A 20,181-nucleotide genomic window follows, 5' to 3' on the forward strand; every position below is an offset into this window, starting at 1 on the left:
TTCTAGGGGCTATACCTGGAAATGGAATTGCCAGGATGTAGGTGATTTGCATTTCACTTTTACTAGATAATTTTTGTGCTTTGTCACTGTACCAGCTTATAGTCTTCTCAGCAATGTTTGACGGTTCCTGTTTTGCAGTATCCTTGCCAACATTCATATGGTCAGACTTCTTTTTCCCTAATCTGGTACATGAAAGGTAATATCCTACTGATTTAATTTCTGTTTCCTTAATTTCTAGTGAAGCCAAATATCCTTTGATGTGTTTTGGCCCTTCAGATGACCTCTTTTGTTAATCGCTTCCTTATATTCTTTGTGCATTTTTTTGCTTGGATTTATTTATCTTTGTCTTATTGATTTATGGATATTCTTTATATATTCTAGACAGGGTCAAGTCCAGTTGACCACCTGTTCTTGTGCAGACTGTGAGTGAAGGATAGTGTTTACAATTATTTTATGATTCAGAAAAAAATATTATAATATGTAAAAATTATATGTTTCAGTGTCCATAAAGAAAGTTTTATTGGAATACAACCACACTTGTTTATTTACATATTGTCTGTGGCTGCTTTTGTGCTATGATGGTAGAGTTAAGTAGTTGCAACAGAGAACGTATGGTCTACAAAGCCTAAAGTATTTATTCTCTTTACAGAAGTTCATAGATCCCTGTTGTAGATGGATCCTTAGTCTGTGACATTTATTGTAGATATCTTTTTTTAGTCTGTCTGTCTTAAAACTTTGCTTTTGGTTATAAGTCTAAAACTCTAAACCTCTGTTGAATATAAGTTTTAAATTTTAATTTATTCATTTTTATCATTCTTAATTCCCCCATGTTGTTTCAGAAAAAAAAAATTAAGGATTGAAGTTTTAATTTTTCATTTTCAGATTTTTTACATTTTGATTTTTTTCTTTTTCCCCTTAATTTTTTAGTAATTAGATTGAGGTATGACAAAGGGATCTAGTTGTTTTTTCTCATATGAAAAAAGTTAGTTTTTGTACCCTATTTGTTGTTGAATAGCCTTTCCTTTCCCCAGTGCTTTACAATGCTATTTTCTCATATATGAAGTGACTTTATTTAAATATGAGTCTGTTTTCTTGATTCTTTATTCAGTTACTTCCTTATTTTTGGTTTAAATATTTCTTTTTTTAAAAAAAAATTATTTCTTTTAGAGAGAGAACACATGTAAGCCGGGGGTGGGGGGGTGGGGGAAGGACCTAGGGAGAGGGAGAGAGAGAATCCCAAGCAGACTCCCCTCGATTGCACGACCCTGAGAGCCAGACCTGAGCTGAAGTCAAGAGTTGGATGCTCAATCGATCAAGCCACCCAGGTGCCCTAATTAAATATTTCTGTATTCTACTAGATCCTAATGATTCCTGTTATTCAACCACTTAATCATTGTTGTATTTATGTTTCCTAGTTACTTAGGAGAAAAATACAAAATAGTAGTGCTCAGGAGTAAGGACCTTACTAATGACAAGTTTAGAGAAGGGAATATTGTTCTGAATTTGGTATATTACATATACCAAGGTTTTTCCTTTAAAAAACCATTTTCCTTAAAACATTTTGATCTTAAATTTTTATATTCATTGCCATCATTATCTAATAATATAGGCATATGGGATAAATAAAGTATAATTTATTTGTGAAAAAAATTAAGGCATAGTTAGATTATATATATATATTTTGGCTTTTTATTTATTTTGGTTTTTCAGTGAGTGTCAAGTCCATTTAAATATACTTATCAGTCAAAACAGAAAGATGTGCCTTTTTGGGGGGTTGAGGTGGGAGAGGGGGAGATTTGATTTTTAATCTGTCAGTAGCTATCATTCTGTCTTTTTAAGGTATAAGAGGAATAAATTTAAGGGTTTATTTTATTATGAACATATGACATAAAATAAAAATTTTCTATAACTAGTGCTTTTGAAACTTACTTATCCTCATATACAAAGGCAGGAATTTGGGGTCAAAACCACTTTATCCTGACTCCCCAGGTATATAGTAGTTGTTTCTCAGGTTTCTACTCTAGATATCTTGAGGGTAGAGATCAGAAACTGAACAAAAGCCAATATTAGGAAAACAAAGGGAGATCTAATTAGAAATTAAGCTGGAAAAGTAGAATCTTATAGACCATGTTAAGAATTTGTATCTGTTCTAATGGGGATCACTTTAACATTTTAAACATTAAATGGGAAAACTATTACATCTGCATTTCTAAATGATTATTCGGCCATTTTGTGGATAAACATTTAGAAGAGAATGGATACAGGAATTGGAGACAGGTTAGGTATGGACTCAAGGAACATTAGGAAGGAGAATCAACAATATTTGATGATGAATTCATTGAGATGGGGAGCTCTGATAGAGTGTCAGGTTTGAAGGGGTGTGGAGAAGGTGAGAATTTCCTGTTTGGATATTTTGAGTTTGAGGTATATATAAGACATTCAGGTAGAGATTTCAAAAAGGCAATTAATTAGTAGATGGACCGCTCCAATTTTTACACAAATAGATGAGTAAAAGGAGCTCTTTTTACATTAGAATAATGTATTTAAAAGTAAAACATAAACAGTTGTGTTGAGAATTGAGAATCATTACAGAGCTCCTGTTTGGAATTACCTGTTTGGTTTTAAAAAAAAAAAAATCGAGGGATTAAATAATTTCACTTCTGGCTGTTCATGTTTCCCTCCTTCTAGTCCTAGATCTAGAATTGATGAGGCACTACATAGAGGTTAAGATTAAATTGACTGTAAATTAAATCCTTGGTTAAAGTGACTTATTATTTCTCCTCCCCAGTCTCCCATCTTCTGTGCTTTATTTTGGTTAATGGAATTATAATAAGTCCAGTGAAATTCCCAAATCAAGAATTCTAAGGCATCCAGAATTCCCTTCTTTCACTCATTTCACTCACGCAAATTATTTCAGATATCAGCTATTGCTCTAGGCATGGAGGATAGAACAGTGAATACAAAATTATTTGCCCTCATGGAACTTACATTCTAGTAGAGGAGATGGCTAAAATTAAATAAGTAGAATATAGAATCTGTTAGTGGTAACTACCAAGGAGAAACAAGAAGCAGGGAAGGGAGAAAAAGGTATGTTTATGTAAATCTGGTGCCTGTGGGGGTACGATTTTAGATAGGGTGCTGAGGGAAGATGGTTGTTGAGGGGACACTTAGATACCTATCTGAAGGAAATGAAAGAAGAGGCCATACTGATATCTGAGAGAGAAATATTCTAGGCAGATGCCTTGATACGGGTACATCTTTGTTGTGTTTATTTTTTATTTTTATTTTTTAAAGATTTTATTTATTTATTTGACAGTGAGCGAGAGAGAAGGAGCACGGACATGGGTAGGGGCAGAGGGAGAGGGAGAAGCAGACTCCCTGCTGAGCAGGGAGCCCGCCGCGGGGCTCGATCCTAGGATAGGACTCTGGGATCATGACCTGAGCAGAAGGCAGACGCTTAGCTGACTGAGCCACCCAGGCGCCCCTCTTTGGCATGTTTAAAGCGCTAAGGGAACCAGTATGCTTCAGTGAAGTCATAGGCGAGAGTAGTAGGAGATGAAGTCAGAGAGGTAATGGGGGCCATATTGTGTAGCGCCTTGATCTAAGTACTTTGCCTTTTACTAAGATGGGGAATCCTTGAGGAGAGGAGTGTCTTGATGTGATTTGTGTTTTAACAGAACCATTCTGATTGCTGTGTTGAGAATAAACTGAAGCCAGGCTGGGGCAGAAGCAGAGAAACCAGGTCATAGACGAAGGTGGCTGGGACCAGGGTGGCAGGAACAAAGGGTGAGAAGTAGTTTGGATATATTATGAAGGTACAGCTGACAGAGTTTACTGTTGGAATGCATGTGCAGTGTGAGACAAAGAGAGGGGTTAAGGATAACTCCCAGGTTTTTGACTTGAGCACCTAAAAGAATGGAGATGCTGTTCGCAGATAGAAGGAAGACTGTGAGAGGGGGAATGTGAGGCTGCATCAGATTTTGAGATGCCCGATTGATGTTCAAAGTAGAGATCTAGGGTGGGCAATTCCAGAAGTACTGAGCTCGTTCACAAACAAGGTTCAGGCTGGACATACAAATTTGGGAACTGTCAGCATCTAGATGAAACATAAAGTCATGAGTCTGTTTGAGATAAACAAAGGAGTGTACATAGGGGAGAGTACAGATTAGAGAAGTGAGCCCTGCGGCACTGGGCCATGTAGGGATTGGGGAGCAGAGACAGAACAAGCCAGGGAGGCTGAGGGGGAGCCACAGAGGTAGGAAAGGGTGGAAAAGAAAGTTAAGTGAAGAGAAAGCTTCAAGGAAAAGAGAATGGTGAACTGCATCAAATGTTGTTATAATAAGGCAAGAAATAAGAAAACAGAACTGACCACTGGAGTTAGCTGTGGACTTTGTAGGAGATCTTGGTAAATGTGGATTTGCTGCAGCAGCATGGGTGAAAGCCTGATGAGATTAGATTGAAGGAAGAAAGGGGAAAAAAAACTGGTGATAGTGATTAGGACACCTCTTTCAAAAGGATACAAAGTCTTTGGGGTTCTTAGTCCTAAATATGCCACGAACCTACCCTTTCTTCTGTGTTCTCAGTGTTAATGCATTTAGTCAGGCTTTCCTTTCCTCTGGGCTTATTGCAGTGATCTCTTTGCTTCTCTGACCCTGCAGTGCCATCTGTATAAGCTCACCAAACTTGTCTTTTGAAAACACTGTTCAGATCATGCTACTCTCCTGCTCACTGTCCTTCATTTTCTTCTCCACACTTAGAGGATGAAGTCTAATCATGAATAATGATTATGCCTTTTGTGATGATGCTTCTGCCAACTTTTCTACTTTGATATCCTGCCTCTTCCCCATACTTTCTGTGCTCCAGTATACCAGACTCTTTGGATTTTCCTAAGTGCACAATGTTCTTTTATTCCTGTCTGTTTTATAAATAAAATCTGGCACTATTCCTGAACATCCCTTCTCATGCTTCAGGAGCTGTGGCTTTCCCGAGACCAGGTTAATGCGAAGAAGCAGAGGCTATTCTAGTTTTCAGAATCTTAGGAAGCTTTACATCTAGGTGACAAAATCATCTTGGTAGTGTAACTTCACAAACCCAGCTCAAAAGAGTAAATTTAGTCTAGTTAACTATATGTTAAAACCTTATTCAAATTATACAATATTACCCTGGTTTAGTCCATAAACTCCCCAAGTCACCAAAGTCAGTAATAAACAGGGAGTGAACATACGAATGTAACTTTCATCCTCAATTTAGAGATCATATTCTTCAGTACAATTAGTATTTCTTACCTATAGCATCTCTCGGTTAGCACTGGAAACTTGCAGGTGGATCCAGTTCATTTCTGTATCAAAGCACCACTTAATCTCTACGAATATTTTTCAACTTTGGCTGCATGCTGAATCATCCAGGGAGTTTTAAAGAACCAGTTATGCTCGGGGTCTTCCTCTCAGTATTCTCATTTCATTGATATGGGGGGTAGCTTGAGCATAAGGATTTTTTTAAATCCCTGGATTTTTAGATCAGTCTGGTATGTGGCCAAGATTGAGACTCATATGTATCCTTCTCAGCATCCAGTTTCAACAGATAAGAACACCAAAAATAAATAAAGTAAATATGTGTATGTGTATATATATACCTGTTGTTGACATTCAGTTATATTTTTAACTGTTAAGTTGCTGTGCTGGACTGTTTTTTTTTTTTTCCAAAGCTTCACCCTCACAGAATGTCTAAAAAGCATCAATTGACAAAAATAAAGAAATTCAAAATTCCTTCTTAGCTCTATCATTCTGTGAATCTAAGAAGTGCTTATCTGTAGAGATATCTATGCTTACTAACAACTCCAAGCAAACTGTTAAACTGAAGAATTCAAGTGAGCCACCCTAAGTACCCGATTTGAGGGGAAGAAGTTTGAAATCAGAGATTATTTCAAATTCACCTTGGAATATTATTTTTCTTTTTTTGGTCTCCTACCAACTGCACTGTTGAGCTCTCTAACATGTCATGATATATTTATGTATAGACAGAGAATGGTGGAGAAGAGAACAGGCTTTAGAATTTAGGCCAAGTTTCAGATCCTGGATCCTGGTACAGCCGTGGCCATGTTTGCCTGAAATCTCAATTCCTATTTCCTGATCTAGCAAAAAGAAAAATGGTATTTATATCCTAAGGTTTTATTGAGAATTGAATGACATAAATTTGTAAGACATTTGGCACAGTGTCTGACACATAGTAAGAACCAAATAGATAATGTCTGTTTTCATTAATGTTGGCACAGCTGAAGAAGCTAGAGCTTCAGTTTTCTTTTTCAGTTATGTAGGGTATGTAAACATGTATACCTATTTATTTAGTTTCAATATATTGATAGTATGCATTCTAGAAATTAAATGATGAAGGAGCAATTTGCCTCTGTGGTCTTCCTCCTCTCAACCTATATCCCAAGTCTAATCATGAGAAAAACATCAGACAAACCCCAGCTGAGGGCATTCTATAAAATTCCTGACCAGTACTCCTCAAAACTGTCAAAGTCACCAAAAGCAACAAAAGTTCCTGAGAAACTAGTCTAAGGAGTCTAAGAATACATGATGACTAAACATAATATGATATCATGGAATGGAAAATAGACATTAAATAAAAACTAAGGAAATCTAAGTGTGGACTTTAGTTAATAATAATGTATCAATATTGATTCATTAGTTTTGGCAAATGACTAATCTAAGTGGGAAACCAGGTGTAGGGTTTATGGGATCTCCCTGTACTATCTCAGCAACTTTTCTGTAAATCTAAAACTATTCTAAAATAAAAAGTTTATTAATAAAAAACAAGAAAAATACATAATTGTAGATACCTTTATTTTTGACAGTTGCTCTATTTAATTTCGTGTTAGGCTTGACATTTTATATATTCGTTGTGCACCTTGAAAGCCCAGTCATCAAGTTTTAAAATACTGACATTATTACTGGTGATTGATCCATTTACAATTAGCAAGTCTCCTTTGTTTTCCTTTTATTACTCATCATCATTGATGCATAGCTCCATCATGAGAATCAAACCATTCTGTGTTTAGAACTTTTCTTGAGCTACAGATCAGACTTTCTGGGATACCTTAGGCAAATGTAAGTCGATAACTCATCATAGGGAAGTTATTTTTCATATTTAGATTTAGAGTGTAGAAACTAGATCTATGAAAATCTGTGAAAAGTGTTAACTATAGTATTGATGGCATTATGTTAAATACTTTTTTGGGAATAGAATGCTTCCTTTTTTTCTTTAGAGGAAGAGACACTATAGATGTTTTCTTAAGAACTAAATCACTTTGGGGGCGCCTGGGTGGCTCAGTCGTTAAGCGTCTGCCTTTGGCTCAGGTCCTGATCCCAGGGTCCTGGGATCGAGCCCCATATCAGGCTCCTGGCTCAGCGGGGAGCCTGCTTCTCCCTCTCCCTCTATCTCGCCCCCTGCTCATGCTCTGTCTCTCTCTCTATCTCTGTGTCTCAAATGAATAAATAAAAGCTTAAAAAAAAAAAAAACTAAATCACTTTTAGGGGGTCTGGGCTTACCTATGAAAATTCTTATTGATAATTAAGATCTTTGAGATTCATGTGGAGGATAAGGTCTTTGTGCTTTAGAATAATGCCACTCTTCTTTTCATAGTAATAGTTTGGATAAGAAAAGGAAAACATTGAACTTCTTAAACTGTGTCTCAAACCTCATCAGTACCACTTATTTTTTCCTTGAACTTGGTTTGGTTTTATGAATGCATTAATTTTAGATCTGGCCCTTGACAAAATTAATTCAACGATTTTTTTTTTTTTTGAGAATACCCATGCCATCCTAGATCCTAAGTTGGCACTGAAAATATCAAGATGAAAAATGCTTTCAAAGGCACACTTTGAACTTTAGTCCAAAGATAGTCATGTAAATAATTAATCATTATGCAATGTGTCAGTGCTATAAAACAGCTCTGTATAGTGTGCTATAGAAGCACAGAAGAGGGAACAATTAATTCTTAATGGGAGTCTCCCGAAAATCTTACAGAGAAGGTAAGGAATATAAAAGATAAGCCATCTTTTGGTGAAAAGATGTTGTTATTGATCATGACGATGATAGATGAAGATTCCAATTATCATTTAATAAGTGTTTACTTAGTGCCAGATGGCATGCTGTGTTTTATATACATTACTACATTTGTTTTTCACCACAACTCCATAGGTATTACTAATATCAGCTTCACAGATAAAGAAATTGAGGTTCAGAGAAGTTAATTAAATTTCCTAAGGTCATATAAATAATAGTAGTTCAAAGATTGAGTCCAGCTTAGTTGTGCTAGACACTAAGCCCCATTAATATGTGTTGGATACAATTTCCTTGTATTGTTAAATAGAGGCAACTGCATTTTATGTAGAGGGAAAAGTGTGAATAAGTTGATGGAAGCCTTACAATGCATTTCCTCTTTGAATATCATCAAGTAGTTTGGTGCTGCCCAAGTATAGGGGAATGGTTGCAGGTAATAGAATATTTGTCTCAGAATTGCTTATACTAGGGGTTAGCAAACTTTTTCTGTAAAGGGCTAGATAGTAAATATGTTAGGTGTCGTAGGTCATAGAGTTTGCAACTACTGCACTGTCATTGTAGTGTAAAAGCAGTCATCAACTGTATGTCAATGAGTGATCATGACTGTGTGCTAAGAAAACTTTGTGGATATTCAAATTTGCGTTTCATATACTTTTTATGTCATAAAATATTACTTTTAATTTTCAGTCATTTAAAAATATAAAAACTGTAAAAACTATTCTTACTTAGCTCCACTGGTTGTACCTTAAGCTTAGTATGTCCAAAACTGAGCTCCAAATGCTCTCTTCATCCTCAAACCTATTCTTTCACAGTCTTTCGTATCTCAGTAAATTGCAGATCCATTGTTTGGGCCCCAAATATTAGAATTACCCTTGATTATTTCTTTATTTTTCTCTTCTGACAGCAGATTCTGCTGTACCTTCAAAATGTATCCAGAATCTGATCTCTTCTCCTACCTCCACTGCGCCCTTCGTCCAAGTGTTCATTCTTCTTCTGGATTTTTGCAGTAGCCTCTGAATTGATTTCTGTCCACTTCTGCTCTCTTTCCCCTTCATGACCCCCCACCACCACCTTAATGACTTCTTTGTTATAGAAGAGAGCAGCGGAGATTTTTGAAACCAGATGATTTGAATTTTAGGATTGCAGTGTGATTTGGGGGAAGTCATTTTACTTCCCTGAATCTCAGTCTTACATTTAAAATGGGCATAATACTTGTTTCATGGAATTGTTATTAGTATTGAATGAGATAATGTTGTAAAGATCTTCCTGGTACTGCACCCAGCAGAGAATAGGTAATGGAACAAATAAATTGTGGTTCCTTTTTCTCTTTTCTACTCCAAACAGATGAGCTGCTTTTCATCTTTTCTGGTTATGGAAGCGCTTATGTCACCAGGGCGCATCTTATCGATGTACCTATTCATAAGTGACATTTGGCTAATAAATAAATCTAGCTTATGTTCCTGGTCCTTCCTTTTGCACTTTAAAAAAATTCCATTCATACCTTTCAGTTCATGTCTGCCTTTGTTGGCGTTAAGTGTATACAATTCTTACAGATTCATGCCTGATTAGTGAAAGGGACCAGAGTTTATACTTGAATAGTAAAACTTTAATCTATTTGTATTGTATTCTATTCAGTTTTAATACCCCTCCCATGCCTTCTATTAGGGTCGTATATTTAAGTTACCAAAGAAGGATTGAAAACAACCAACTTCAAAATTTTTATTCATAAAAGCTAATCTGTTATTGATTGTAGCACCGTATTTAGCTGAGAACACTAAAGATGAGCTTGGCTTACCAAATTCAAGGTTACTTAAATTGTTAATTTTTCAACTCTAATATTTTGATCCTAGGTTGAAAAGAAGAATCATTTGAAGTATCCCCTTCTTACAGGAAAGAAAATATTTTTCTTGGAATTGTTCAGGCACTTTCTTATTAGACTTTCTCTAACTTAAGTTCCTTCATAGAAATCACTACATACTGAATATCCCTATATGGATGGTATTTCTTTACCAGGCCTATTTTAGTGCTTTAATACACCTCAATTGAAAGCTATTTACCCTTTGAGATAAACTCTCCAGTGACATTTTTCCCCTTTGAAATAATGGGAATTGGAAATCTATTCATGTTTCTCAGTATTAAAAGTATATTGTTTTATATTACTTGCTGGATTTAACTCAGTGTGCAGATAAAAAAACAAATGTTCTCTGCTGATTATCTCAAATCCAGGAAACCTAAGCTCTGGTTTTAAAAGCTAGCACTTGAGTTGAACAGTCAGGTCTTTTTACTTCTGTATCTGTTAAAACGGGGTTTTCCTCTGCAAAGTTCACAGTATATCTGAAGTAAGTCTTTAACTCAAGTTTGATGAGTAAATTCTTACTTCATAGACGCAGCCCAGTCCTACCTTCTACACTCTGGGATGAGGTAATCAGTCTTATGCAAATAACTTGACTTGCTTGAAGACTGAAGGTCTTCTGTTTTGTCCATAAATGTAGATGTAAGTGTCCCATGTGGGAGGTCTTATCTGTACTGAAGGAATTGTGTGTTAAGCAAAGCAAAAACATTTAAAGTACTGTATGTCATTGTAGTCTTCTTATTTTGGATAATGGATTATTGGTTCCATAAGCACACCACAAACAGTTTTAAAGAGGTTGAAATTTTTTCCTACATCATCTTGGGGAAGTGGTGAGTTTATTCTTCTTAAAAAATCTTTACTTTTACCTGAGAGTTAATCTCAATTCTTATGCTCGGTCTACACTGGAGTAAGACGTGGTTGGTTATAGGGTTTCAGTCTTAGAGGAGTGAATTGCTCAAATTTACTGCAATGTATTTCTGATTTAATTTTGAAAATTTAGGCAGTTAAAACATTTTAGATATCAAAATTGATTTTTTTGTCTTATTATTCGCTGGTTTGCTGACTCAAAACTATGTCTTAAGCCATTTCTTGCCTGTATTTTTCCTGTGGGTTGTTTTATTGATATCCTAACATTCCACAGATGATGCAAATTTAATACTATTTGAAGCCTAGTTTTTTTTTATTTTTTACCTCTTATTGTTTAGGAAGACAGCGCTGATGAGGGGCAATGTCTATATTTTATTCATATTACTTCTCACATACTTTAAGAGCATGTTTGGTTTTTTTTTAAAGATTTTTTTTTAAATTTATTTATTTGACAGGGAGAGAGACAGCGAGAGAGGGAACACAAGCAGGGGGAGTGGGAGAGGGAAAAGCAGGCTTCCCGCCGAGCAGAGAGCCCGATGCGGGGCTCTGTCCCAGGACCCTGGGATCATGACCTGAGCCGAAGGCAGACATTTAACGACTGAGCCACCCAGGCGCCCCTAAGGGCATGTTTTGATGTTAAAACAAATTATATATATGAAATTTTATCCACATAGAAAAATCAGAAAGATGAAAATTTAAGACCTGCCTGAATATGAATGTTGCTTATTGTAATTGATTTACAAGTAAAGGAGAAGAAAGATACTTGCATAAAAAAATTAAATAATTACTAGGATGAAAAATTGACTAGTACTGTATTTACACATCCTATTTAAGATGCCATAGATTTCTGGTATAGTTTTGTATTTTGATAAAATCCATGTTGGGGCGCCTGGGTGGCTCAGTTGGTTAAGTGGCTGCCTTCAGCTCAGGTCGTGATTCCAGGGTGCTGGGATCGAGTCCTACATTGGGCTCCCTGCTCAGCGGGGAGCCTGCTTCTCCCTCTTCCTCTGCCTCCCTCTCCCCCTGCTTGTGCTTTCTCTCTGTGTCAAATAAATAAAAATTTTTTAAAAAATGAATGTTTATTCCACAATAATTTAGGACTGCATAATACTTTATCTTTCTCTTTTGTTTAATCTGTTGAAAGACATAAGTTATTTGACCTGTATAATTTCCCACAGTCTGAATTTTGTTGATTGTGTGCCCAGGAACAATTCAACATTTTCTTCTGTCTTTTGTTTTTCCCGAATACTGACAGCTAGATTCAGAGGTTTGACCAGACTCAGGTCTGATCGAAAACTATGGTTGTGCTCCTGTCACCAAGAGGCATATAATGTCTGGTTTTTACTCTTTTTTAATGTTATTAGTCATTGATGCTCAGTGCCTCTGGAGCTATTAATTCATTATGAAATGGTGATATTCTGATTTTTTCTTTTGGTTCCCATTTATTATCTGGAATGATTTTATAGAAGATCTCTCTTATATTCTTTGGGTACCAGTACAATTTATATAGGAAATGTAGGATGAATTGCATAGTTCTTTCCTTTTTCCCAGATTTCAAGATAATGAACTGGATTCCTGTCATCCTCAGAAGGTGACTAGTTTAGTGTAGTGTTGTTTTTTAAACATCATTGTGATCTCATGACCAGGGAGAGCAGACTCCCCACTGGGCTTGATCCCAGGACCCTGAGATCATGACCTGAACTGAAATCAAGAGTCAGCGCTCAACCAACTGAGCCACCCAGGTGCCCCAACTTTCTGTTTCTTTTAAGATCTTTTGTTATGTTTATTTATGTTTGTTTTCTTATAGTTCAGTCTTCAGTACTGAAATTATTTTTGTTTTATTTCTAGTTCTGTCTTGGTTTCTGTTTCCTCATTTCTGAGTTTTTCTAATTCTGATTTATATTGCTCTTTCATGTATTATATAATTTTCTTATTATATCTCATGAGACATATAAATGTAATTTTTATTAGTAAAACATATAGCCCAAGGGATTATTTGACATACTTTAAACAAATAAGCAGCTGTAATTAATTTAGACATTGCTTTAAATCTTTAAATCAAGGCTTCGATACTGGGATCTGTGAGTGAACTTCAGAGTTGATAACATTATTCATTACATGTGAAGTAGAGTGTATATGTATGGGGATAGGGAAAGAACTGCTTGACTTTCTCTACACTTCCAGAGGGGAGTGTAAACTGTCCTCACAAAAATACGGGTAAGAACCTTTGATTTATATAGGAAAAAGTCCTCAAATATTTCAATGATTGAGATTATAAGAAATGAGAACAAATGCTAGATATTATAGTTTTTTAAAAAGATTTATTTATTTATTTTAGAGAGAAGGGGAGAGAGAGCATGTATGGGGTCGGAGGGGCAGAGGGAGAGGGAGAGAGAGAATCCAAGCAGACTCCCCGCTAAGCGCAGAACCCGATGCTGGGTTTGATCTCACAACCCTGCAACCCTGAGATCATGACCTGAGCTGAAATCAGGAGTTGGACACATAACCGACTGAGCCAAGTGCCCCTAGATATTGTAGTTTTAAGATGCAGATGGTACCGTAAAAGATATTACATCAATTCCATTATCTATTTGCTTATGCCCTTTCTACTTTTATATAGATGGAGGGAGCGAGGAACCACCGGATCGAAGACAGTCAAGTGTAGACTCTCGCCAAAGCCGCTCTGGGCAAGGTAAGCTTTCATTAAATTTATTATTAAATTGAAAAGATATCAGCTATTCCTTTCTAGTACTAACTCTGAGGTTTGGGGTTTTCTCTGGGTCTAGTTTAGATATTCTAGTTTCTCCTTTAGAGCTTTAAATGTTGTAATCTAAAAGTTCTATGATATCATTTATTCAAGATAAAATGAAAAATTTTCTCATGTCATTTTTTTAAATGGTAATACCTTAATAAGATTTTAAGTAATTTTGGAGCATTGTGATATATATCTGGATATCACTTTTGGAATATCACCTAAAGTAAATTTTTAACAGTAACATTTGTATTAGCACACTGGCTTTTAAAAATTTAATCAGTACAGTATTTGTTGCCTTATCTCTCTCAGAAGAAATGGTTTTTGTTTATAATTGCTATTTTAAATTAGGATCTTACGAATTATTTTCCTTTTCTGTTGAAAATTTATTATATGCTGTAGACTGGTTTTTTGAAGTGACAACTTCCAAACTAGGTAAAAAACATCCTGTATCAGTGAAATCTTCAGATAGGCCTTCCCTAATTAACTTATTTAAAATTGTATGACTAGTGCCTCCACATTCCTTTTTCTTCATAGTACTTATCACCTTTGTATTTATTTTCTCCAAAACTAGAATGAATGTTTCATGATTATAGAGATTTTTGTCTGTTCTGTTTATTGCTGTATTTCCAGTGTACCAGGCACATAGTAGTTACAAATAAATATTGCTGAATGAATGAAATGATCTCTAAGAGAATGGATTGAGAACCCAAATTGATGAATATATTACAAAATTTCAGGCAGTCATTTTTACTGATGTATGATTCTTAGAGAATGTTTACTTATAAATAAAATAAAGCTTTGATTTACAAATGTATGGTGTTTTTTATCCTGTAAAAGCTCCTGGTTCGTTTATTCCATAATCCTATTACCTTTTTTCTCCAAGTTTGCTCTTCCCAAGTTTAAGAGTTGTACTGTTTTTATAAAATTATTTGTTGCAGATTAAAAAGAAGAATAATATATGCAGGTTGATTTGGAAATTTTAACTTATACTAGTAGTTACTCATTCTTAAATAATATGCATGGTATATCAGGAATTTGTCTAATTTTTCTTTTTTTCCCCTTAAACATATTTTTATATGAAAGAAGAACTTAAAATGAATTACAGTATATAAGTATATCAAATCAACACATTGTACACCTTAAACTTTCATAATGTCATATATGTCAATAATATCTCAATAAACCTTGGTGGGGGGGAGAAAGAAAATGAACACATGTATGAAAGACCCTAAAGATAAAATTAGTAGAAATTAATAGAAAAATTTATGCTAATTTTTATTAAATATAATAATTTGTATTAAATGTCACAGATATAGATATGGGAGATTATTCATTTATCTTATGCCCCTTGGGCTGTGTCAGTTAAAATATTTTTCAAATTACTGAATGTAGCTGAGTTTTAATAACAAAAGCTGAGGGGCACCTGGGTGACTCAGTCAGTTAAGTGCCTGCCTTTGGCTCAGGTCATGATCCTGAGGTCCTGGGATTGAGCCCTGCATCGGCCTTCCTGCTCAGCTGGGAGCCTGATTCTCCCTCTCTCTCTGCCCCTCCCCGTTTGTGCTCACTCTCTCTCTCAAATAAATAAATAAAATCTTTAAGAAAACAACAAAAACAAAAGCTGAACCTAATAACAGCAAAATCAGTGATCTCCATGACCTTGAACACAACTACCTGTTCTCAATTAGAAATTACCAGGAATTGCATCATCATCAGAGTTAACTAATAGTTAAAGCGTGTTTCTTACCTTCTCTGAGATTTTGTTTGTAGTATCTCTTTATTCAGAAGACAGAAATAAAAATTACAAAGCCATCTATAATGAGCTGAATGAGCATCAGTATTATCAGGAGTAAAGAGATGGGATAAACATGCACTTCTACTTTTGCTCCTTGCCGAAACCTGCTAAACAGTCGGTAAAGGGGGATTGGAGAAAAGCCAACATCAACACAATTTTAGAAACTGGAGAGTATATGAATAATTAAAAACTGAACCCTAAGCTCAGTAGCAGAGAAAATCAAGAAAACAACCTCCAGAAGCTTCAAAAAACTCAAGAATGGTGGCATGTAGACATGGAGATGAAAGGAAGATTAGCTGAAAGTCAGTTGAAGAAGCATTTGATTCCTGAGACCTCTTCCTCAAAATTAGCTAACCAGTCAGCTGGGCAAGTGCCCAACTCCCCACTCTTACCCTTGGCAAAACCCAGAAATTTTTTCTTTGTAATAAAATAGAGATTCTAGACTGGGAGACACCTACCAGGCATAGTTCAGGGCAGTCCTATACTGAAAATAGGACAGTTGGACTCCAGTTGTCTTTATCCTGTTGGCACTAGGATACTGGCAGGTAGGCTTTCATATTTCAGGCAGGAGGTTGGCATAGTCTTTTCTGAAGAATCTGACTAAAAAGAAAGACACAAAATGTAGCCATCAGAGATTCCTTAAAAAAACAGCCCAGCTAGATCGCTCTATGTATCAAAGCTCTCAATCAGCCTTTTAGTCCTCTTCTCTTAAATATTAGCAACTAACCAAGGGTTACTTTAGATATTTGAGGAAACCCTCTAATGTATGAAAGATAAAGATTAAAATAAGTAGAATAAAGCAACTTGGAGAGAACTTGGAGAAATTTTGCAGAGAAAAATAATAGAACCATTATTAACATCCTTTGGGATATAAAAGAAACTAATACAGTCTTTTAAGACATGTAAGTTTTTGGTTTGGGGCTTTTTTTTTTTTTTGCCTGCCTTGTACCCTTTCTTAGGAATTTTTAGGATATGATGCATCAAAATGAGAAAGTCACACAAATAAAAGGAAGAAATGGGTTACAGGAAATAGGAAGTTCAACAAAGGAGAAAGGTAAAGAAATCTTTAAGATGACAATGAGAAGACAGGGAGAGAGGAAAACCAAACAAGACTGGAGTAGGTTAGAAGCCTCCAGAAGAGTTGTCTCACGAAAATGAGATTGGTAGAAACCTGATGCATTTAATTATCTTCAGAAAAATTTTAAACAACTGGCAAAAGGTTTAGGGTTGAATTGGTGATAAATACATAAAATAATAAGTAAAAAAAAAAAAAAAGTCCTAAATTCAAGGGAAAACAAATAATGTGTAGGAAAGGAGATATTCTTCAGAATAAGTCCTCAGTCCTTGGGGCAGGGTTTGGGGTAACTGATGTCTATGCCTGTCTTATCACTTTACTCCAGTGTGGTACCAATATTTCCATTATTTGATTTGGACCATTATGGTTGGGAAGCAGTACTCTGAAGCCCGGTGAGCAAATCTGGTGTATGTGGCTTCTTTTTGTACAGTTGATAGGTTTGATTTGCTAAAATAATTTTTATTATTTTTGCATCTATGTTCAAGTGGGATATTGACCTTTAGTTTTCTTGCCTTACAATGTCTTTGTCTGATTCTGGTACCGGAGTAATGCTGGCTTCCTAGAAAAAGTTGAAAGTTGAGAAGTATTTCCTCTACTTCAATTTTCCTAGAATGTTTTGTGTAGAACTAGTATTATTTCATCCTTAAATGTTTGATAGAATTTCTCAGAGGAGCCATCTGGGCCTGGAATCTTCTTTATGAGAAAGTTTTAAGATACAAATTAAATTTCTTGAATAAAATATGACTATTTGAATTATCTTTTCTTGAGTAACCTTTTAAAATCTGTAGATCTTCAGTGATGTCACCTCTTTCATTCCTGATATTGGTAATTTGGGTATTCTTTCTTTTTGAACTGATCATTCTGGGAAGAAATATATCAATTTTATTGATCTCAAAGGATCAGTTTCAGTTTTCATTTATTTTCTCTGCTGCTTTCCTGTTCTACATTTCAATGATTTCTGCTTTACTCTTTATTATTTCCTTTCTTCTTTCTGCTTTGGGTTTAATTTCTTTTTCCTCTTCTAGTTTCTTATGGTAGAAGCTAAGGTCATTGATTGGAACTTTCTTTTCTGTATAGGAATTTTAGTGCTATAAAATTTCCCTCAATGTACTGCTTTAGCTGCATTTCACAGAATTTGATGAGTATGATTTCATTTAGTTCGAAATACTGTCTGATTTCCCTTGTGATTTCTTCTTTAACCCATGTGTTATTTAGAAGTGTGTTGGTATAGTTTCCAAATATTTGCAAATTTTCCATATATCTTATATTGATTTCTAATTTAATTTCGTTGTTGTCAAAGAACACTTTCTTTGAGTTGAATCACTTTTTATTGAAACTTGTTTTGTGCTCCAGGAAATGATCTATCTTATGTTCAGTATGCACTTAAAAAGAATGTGTATTTTGCTCTTTTTGGGTGGAGAAGGTTCCATAAATATCAGTCTGGTCAAGTTGATTGATAGTGTTGTTCGGGTCTTCTCTACCTTTGATGATTTTCTGTCTGCTCATCCTTTCAGGTACTAGGAGAGGAATATTGAAAGCTCAAGTTATAAGTATGGATTTATCTATTTCTCTTTTCAATTATATCATTCTCCTTATACTTCTGTTCTTCTGGTCAAAAGGATTCCCCCCCGCCTCAGAGATTTAAGTATCCTCTCAGTGAGAGCTGCTGATAGTGAAATAGGTTTGCCTTGGGGGCAGAGCTGGAAGAAAAAGGTAAAAAGAAAAAAAAAAAAGCCAGGGGATTTTCCCTCAATCCCATATGGAGCCACCCTCACATCCTTCATTCATTCTGCCTAACCAGGTAGAGAAGCCTTGTTTCGCATCTTTCTTTTCATCCCTGCTCTGCTGTTCCAGGATTTGGGTTTCCTTTGAGTTCAGGCTGGGAGTTTGGGGACATAAAAAACAGTAGGAAATGCGCCACTGAGTTCGTTGTCCTACAGATTGGTTGTCCTTCAAATTTTGCTTTCCTTCCACAGTTTGCCTGCTACCATTTATTTTTCAGTCTTCAGACTGCTGTTCTACTTTCCAGGGTTTTCATTTACATTCAGTGGTTTTAGTTACATTCAGTTAAGGTGGATTGTACTTATTCCATCTTAACCCAGAACTAGAGTGCTTCCATTTTATTGTATTTTGTGTTTGCCTGTCTGGAGGGGTGATATTCAAATTATTAAACAATTAATATGCCATGAACATCAACTTACCAGAACAGATGGCAGTCTGTTCAGAACAAACACTAACTTTAAACAATTGATAGGCCTCTGTAGGTGCATAATGCCTGATAACCTGCCCTGCCTGCTTGTGGATTCAGTTTCTATTTAGTATCTCTTCTCCAATGATACTAGCAGACAGTAAGGTAAGGGGTCTGGTGAGATGTCTTATCTGTTTGGGCATGATAGCTCTCTCCTGTGTGTTAACTAGCTAGCTTGACCTCTGATCTGTCTCTCAGGTACGGTGGATTCTGACTCAAACATAACCACACTCCCTGCTCTGGCTTGGGGCAGAGACCTATGATGTCTTCTGCTTATAAAATGTAGGAGACGGGAGATGCCTGACTCCTTGCAGTGAGTCCAGTCCTACTCCTCTCATTCAGATTGCTGCCCCTGGGCACTTCCTGCTCCTTGCATCTGTTGCTTCTGTGCTTGAAACAGACCTGGAAACACTCATCTTTCACAGTTATCCTCCTACACATGCTCTGGGCTCTAATTTCCTCACTCCAATTGCATCTAGTTGCTGTCATCCATGGATTTTTTAACATTTATCCTCTATTACTGGCTTTTTGTTTTATTTTATAATGCTTTAAGAATTTTTCTTTTTAAAATACTTTTTGTCATTCCGCACTACCTCTGTTGTTGCCGTTTTAGTCTGAACTACCCTCATTTCTTTCCTTTACTACCATAATAGTGTCTTAACATTCTTGCCAACTTACAGTCTGTTGTCCATATGATAGCTAGAGTGCTCTTTATTAATACAGTGCTCTATTAATACAGATCAAATCATGTATTTCCCCAGACTTGAAATAAAACTCCTCAGTAGCCTCCTGTCACATTCAGAGTAAACTCCAGCCTTTATTACTCCCTATAGGACCCTCCCTGAATTGCCCTTTTCCTAGTACTCCAACTCTGTGCCCTCCTACTCCCTCCATTTTCTACTTTGTGTCCTCTCTGCTGGCCTTTTTGTTTAAACATGTTAAGAGTGTTTTCTTTTGAAGGCCTGTATACTTGCTCTTTCTTGAATAAAGTACTGTAGATTTCTGCTTAAGTCAAAGAGGCCTTCTGTGACCATTCTACCAAATACCCAACCCTAACCTTCATAGTATTTATCACTACCTGAAAATAATTATTTATCCATTTACTTGTTTTTTTTTGTTTTCTCAATTACTAGAAAATAGGTTTAATTTGAGCAGAGACTGTCTTGTTCACCACTCTTCCCCTAGAACACTTGCATATATGAATTTGTCAGTATTTGTTGAATGAAAGAATGAGCAAGTAGCACTTAGGGTGCTTGGGAAGGTATATGGATGTGCCCAGGATACATAATTGATCCAATATTCACTTCTCTTACTTAACATAAAAAGTAAAGCAGTGTAAGAAATTTTGTTGAGGGGCGCCTGGGTGCCTCAGTCAGGTAAGTGTCTGCCTTCAGCTCAGGTCAGTCCTGGGATTGAGCCCCGAGTCGGGCTCCCTGCTCAGCCCGGGAGTGTGCTTCTGCCCCTGCGCCTGCTCCTGTGCTCTCTCGCTCACTCTCTCTCTCTCTCAAATAAATAAAAAAATAAATCT

The 20,181-nt window shown here is 36.0% G+C and overlaps 1 protein-coding gene across 8 annotated transcripts in view; it reads left to right on the forward strand.

The window, feature by feature from the left end:
• The window catches only part of TANC2 (tetratricopeptide repeat, ankyrin repeat and coiled-coil containing 2), a 360,622-nt gene that overhangs the window by 91,127 nt on the left and 249,314 nt on the right, over nucleotides 1-20,181 (forward strand). For all 8 annotated transcript variants that reach the window (XM_036116207.2, XM_036116210.2, XM_036116204.2 and 5 more), the window contains one exon: nucleotides 13,404-13,475. In XM_036116207.2, the coding sequence (XP_035972100.1) occupies nucleotides 13,404-13,475 (72 nt within the window). The remainder of the gene's footprint in view (nucleotides 1-13,403; nucleotides 13,476-20,181) is intronic.

This window comes from Halichoerus grypus, chromosome 2 (genome assembly GCF_964656455.1).
Source record: "Halichoerus grypus chromosome 2, mHalGry1.hap1.1, whole genome shotgun sequence".
NCBI classification, from domain to species: domain Eukaryota; kingdom Metazoa; phylum Chordata; class Mammalia; order Carnivora; family Phocidae; genus Halichoerus; species Halichoerus grypus.